The sequence below is a fragment of the Arachis stenosperma genome, chromosome 6 (assembly GCF_014773155.1).
Source record: "Arachis stenosperma cultivar V10309 chromosome 6, arast.V10309.gnm1.PFL2, whole genome shotgun sequence".
Classification (NCBI taxonomy): domain Eukaryota; kingdom Viridiplantae; phylum Streptophyta; class Magnoliopsida; order Fabales; family Fabaceae; genus Arachis; species Arachis stenosperma.
The window spans coordinates 1,127,772-1,131,401 of NC_080382.1; the positions used below are offsets into that span (position 1 = coordinate 1,127,772).

A 3,630-nucleotide genomic window follows, 5' to 3' on the forward strand; every position below is an offset into this window, starting at 1 on the left:
AGAAAATTTCAAACTGATTTTTTTATTGGATCCAACTCTTTTCCAAAACCATCACTTGCTCAAAACTCAAACCCATGGGATAATCCACCGCTTTCTTAAAACACTTACAATTATGAAGAAGAATCGGATGCAAGATTTTATTCACTCTTATCTAGCCCAACACACATGAATACAGGAATTGATTATGGCACTGAAGATCCAGCTGAAGAACCGTTAACTGCATACAAACGATTTGGTGATTATTATTTTCATCAAGAAGATGAGACCATATTTGCTCCACATATGGAACAATAGATGACATTATGGAGCATGAGTTAATCACTAAGTTCTGATCCTTAGTCAATAAATAATTATGAGTGTACAATAAATATATAATAATAGAGTTGATAGGATCCTTATCCTTATCCTCCACGTGTCTGTATCTTAGTAGTTTGTCTAAAGTTGTTTGTCTTTATATAATGTAGTGGGAGATAAGATTCCTTCTTATCTACCACGTATTTTGTCTTTGAATTTGGATCCTCTAAATTTTAGATTTTCACTTTAGAGGATAAAGTGATATTTCTCATTATTGAATATTTTTTCTCTCATGTTTTTTCTTGGTCCCACCTATAGAATAAATGCTGATAGATCATACTTCACCCTCTAAAGTAAAATTCAAAATTTAAAAGATCCAAATTTTTTGTCTTTATTAGAAGAAAACCTCTATACATAGAGACATTCATCCTTATAAAAGATCAACTCAGTTCCAATAAAATTCATTGTAAAATATTCATCATAAATACTTGTTCCTGTGAGCTATTTTTCTCAACTAAACTAAATATTAACAATTAAATTCAGTCATCAATATATTTATATATAAATACATGTGTAATTTAATTTATTTTTAATGTGTATTTATATTCCAATATGATTTTATACTAATAGCTTATCTTTAAGACTGATTTTAATGTATTAATTTAATTTTAGGTATATTTAAGGCTTATATTAGTTTGAAAGTTGGTTATCTTTTCCTTATCTCATAAAAGATTTGTTTTAGATGGAATTATCCTATTTCGCACCTCATCTTAATTCCTTTGTGTCAATTTTGTTATTTAGCTTCCCTCTCTTGCTTATTTCCCAACAGAAATTGCACAAGCATGGAAGAACAAAGGGATACATATAAGGAAAGAAGATAAATAGTATAAATCCAACACCACTTACAAAAGAAAATAGAACATCACAGCACAAGATACATTCACAAAAGAATTAATAATAAAAGAAAATGCATTCCTAAGAAGAACACAATGAGGAACATAGTTGGATTTAGAAGAAGCAGCACCCCTCAATCAAATGAACCAACACATGATTTCTCTTTCAGTTTCATCTCACCTGTACCCCCTCTCTTCTACATGCTCTCTCTGCTATTCCTTTAAACGAAGTTGCAGAGCCAGTATCCTCAGAAGTCCCCATAACATTCCAGTAAGTCCCTACACTGCCTATAATGGCCTTCTCATCCGGGCTTCGACTCGCCAACTTCCTTGGCGAACAAGAAACTGAAAACTGTTTGAGCTCTTCAGCTGTCAATGCACCTAAAATTGGCCTGTCTTCATGGCTTATCACTGAATTCGAGCCTTGTGAGCTCGCGGGTGTATCCACATTCAGACCAACCAAGCTAGCCTTCTTAACAGGCGTAGCTTCTGATGAATCCAACCAATTAGAAAGGCTGGCATCAACTGCAATTTCCTTTGATAGATCAGTTTTAGATTTATCCCTGAAACTTGGTTCTGCATTCAATCCAACCCAAGACTCTTCACTTGAAACATAATTCTCTTTCTGAGACCTTAATGGTGGTGTTCTTTTGGCCTTAACTGCTTTCCACTGAATCAGGTTTTCAACCGGGTTCAGCACAGGATGAACATAACCACTTCTATCCCGAGCATTCGGATTCAAGCCAATTGACCTCAAATCACTATCACAATTTACCATTGGATTCTCAACTTCCTCAACAAACACTTGATTCACAGAAATTCTTGGCCTTGAGCATATTAGTCCATCTTCAAAGTCCTCTTCAAATTCATCATATTCTTCTCCCATGCCACCATCACCATCTTCATCATCATCATCAGTAAGATCACTATCCCAGTAATCCATTTCTTCATCTTCTTCTTCATCACTATCTCTGCAATTTTGGTATCTATGGCTTGTTGAGTAAGACACGGCCGAAGTCACCGAACTATTTTCTTCAGAGCAAGACCTTTTCTGGCTTGATGCTTCCAAATGTTCTTCCTCTCCACATTCTTCTTCACTCTTCTTCTCTGGCTGGAAATCATCAACCTCGTCCACCAAAACAGGCTCATAGGTTTTCACGTTAGTATCAAAAGTTACTTTCTTTCTAGTGCTGCTATTCAGGTTCAAATTCAAGTTCACCTGCTCCTCAGGTTTAATCCTAAATCCAACCAAAACCCTGAGTTATCAACTCCAAATCCAAAACTAATGACAAAAATAGAAAGCTGGAAACTAATTAGCTTACTTGACTTGTGATGAAGAACTAAGTCCGGTTTTGGAATGATCTTGAAGAAAAGATACACTTTGTTGCTCCCGGCTACTACAATCACCTCGCTGCAACAGCATTGTGATTGATTCAATTAAATCATAGAAACACTTAATAAAAGGGAGAAAAGGGTGATGGAATTTGAGAAGAAAATGAAACCTTGCGTCTGTTTCTTGTGCGTCTGGCATCCTTGGTGGAACCGAAACAACCAATGAAGCAACCCATGACTGTGTCTTTTCAATGTGGATGAGAAAAGAGCAAAGCCTCAAGAAAGGGGAGCTTCTGTAATGGGTTTGTTGTTCTTCATTACAGCAAATGCGAGAGAGAGAGAGAGAGAGAGAGGATTGAATGTAATGCCCCTTTTTCTTGTTTTGTTTTTTAATTTTTACTTTATTTAAGAAAAGTGGGAAGTGACCGTTAGGATAAAAACAGAGTTGTTTGTGGATTTTGATGACAGGCTGTAAATGGCATTTTTGTTATTATTATTATTGTTAATATTGTTTTTCATTAGGTTTTGGTTTTGAGTTTATGTCTGAAACATAAGTTGATCTTGTGGTTTTCAAGGACATTGGAAAAATATCGTAACCGTTAGCGCTGTCTCACACTCATTGTTGGCAATATGGATGCGATTACAACGTTGTTCCTTTGTCCCAAAATTTTTTTACAAGAAAAAAAAATTATTCACTCTTATATAAAATTACGAAGAGAAAGTATAGGGAGCCAATATAAAAAGTATTAGAGATATAACCATTAGTATTATATTGTCTTGTCAGATTATGTTTTTGGGATTAGTGGATTTATGACATGGTATTAGAGTTCTAGATCCGAAAGGTCAAGGGATTTAGTTCATTGTACATATTGTACGCTTAGACCATTGGCTTCTTAGCACTACCCAATTATGAAATACGGACGACACTTTTTTTTATTTATAGTGTCTATGTATTAGACACATTATTCATTAACATTTGTTTGATATGTATGCTTTTTTTATTTAATTATATTTTAATAAAAATAATAAAAAATTAGATATATTTAGACACATCTAAATATTATCATGTGTTAGTGTATTTAGTTTTATTCTTAATATGTATTCTTAAAAT

General features: G+C 34.1%; 1 protein-coding gene across 1 annotated transcript; it reads right to left on the reverse strand.

Annotated features, from left to right (window-relative positions):
- Nucleotides 1-1,167: 1,167 nt before the first annotated feature.
- Nucleotides 1,168-2,902, reverse strand: LOC130935917 (uncharacterized). The gene is made up of 3 exons (XM_057865843.1): nucleotides 2,690-2,902; nucleotides 2,510-2,598; nucleotides 1,168-2,425 (listed from the first exon to the last, which is right to left on the reverse strand). Exons 1-3 carry the CDS (start codon nucleotides 2,753-2,755, stop codon nucleotides 1,360-1,362), a joined length of 1,221 nt encoding a protein of 406 aa, XP_057721826.1. The 5' UTR covers nucleotides 2,756-2,902; the 3' UTR covers nucleotides 1,168-1,359.
- Between the last annotated feature and the right edge of the window lie 728 nt (nucleotides 2,903-3,630).

Excerpts from the sequence above, each read along its gene's own strand:
- LOC130935917 (XM_057865843.1), bottom strand. The coding sequence starts at position 2,755 with ATGGGTTGCTTCATTGGTTGTTTCGGTTCCACCAAGGATGCCAGACGC. Across the intron at positions 2,599-2,689 it reads GCACAAGAAACAGACGCAAG|CGAGGTGATTGTAGTAGCCG; the intron begins GTTTCATTTTCT and ends ATGCTGTTGCAG. Across the intron at positions 2,426-2,509 it reads AGTTCTTCATCACAAGTCAA|GATTAAACCTGAGGAGCAGG; the intron begins GTAAGCTAATTA and ends GGTTGGATTTAG.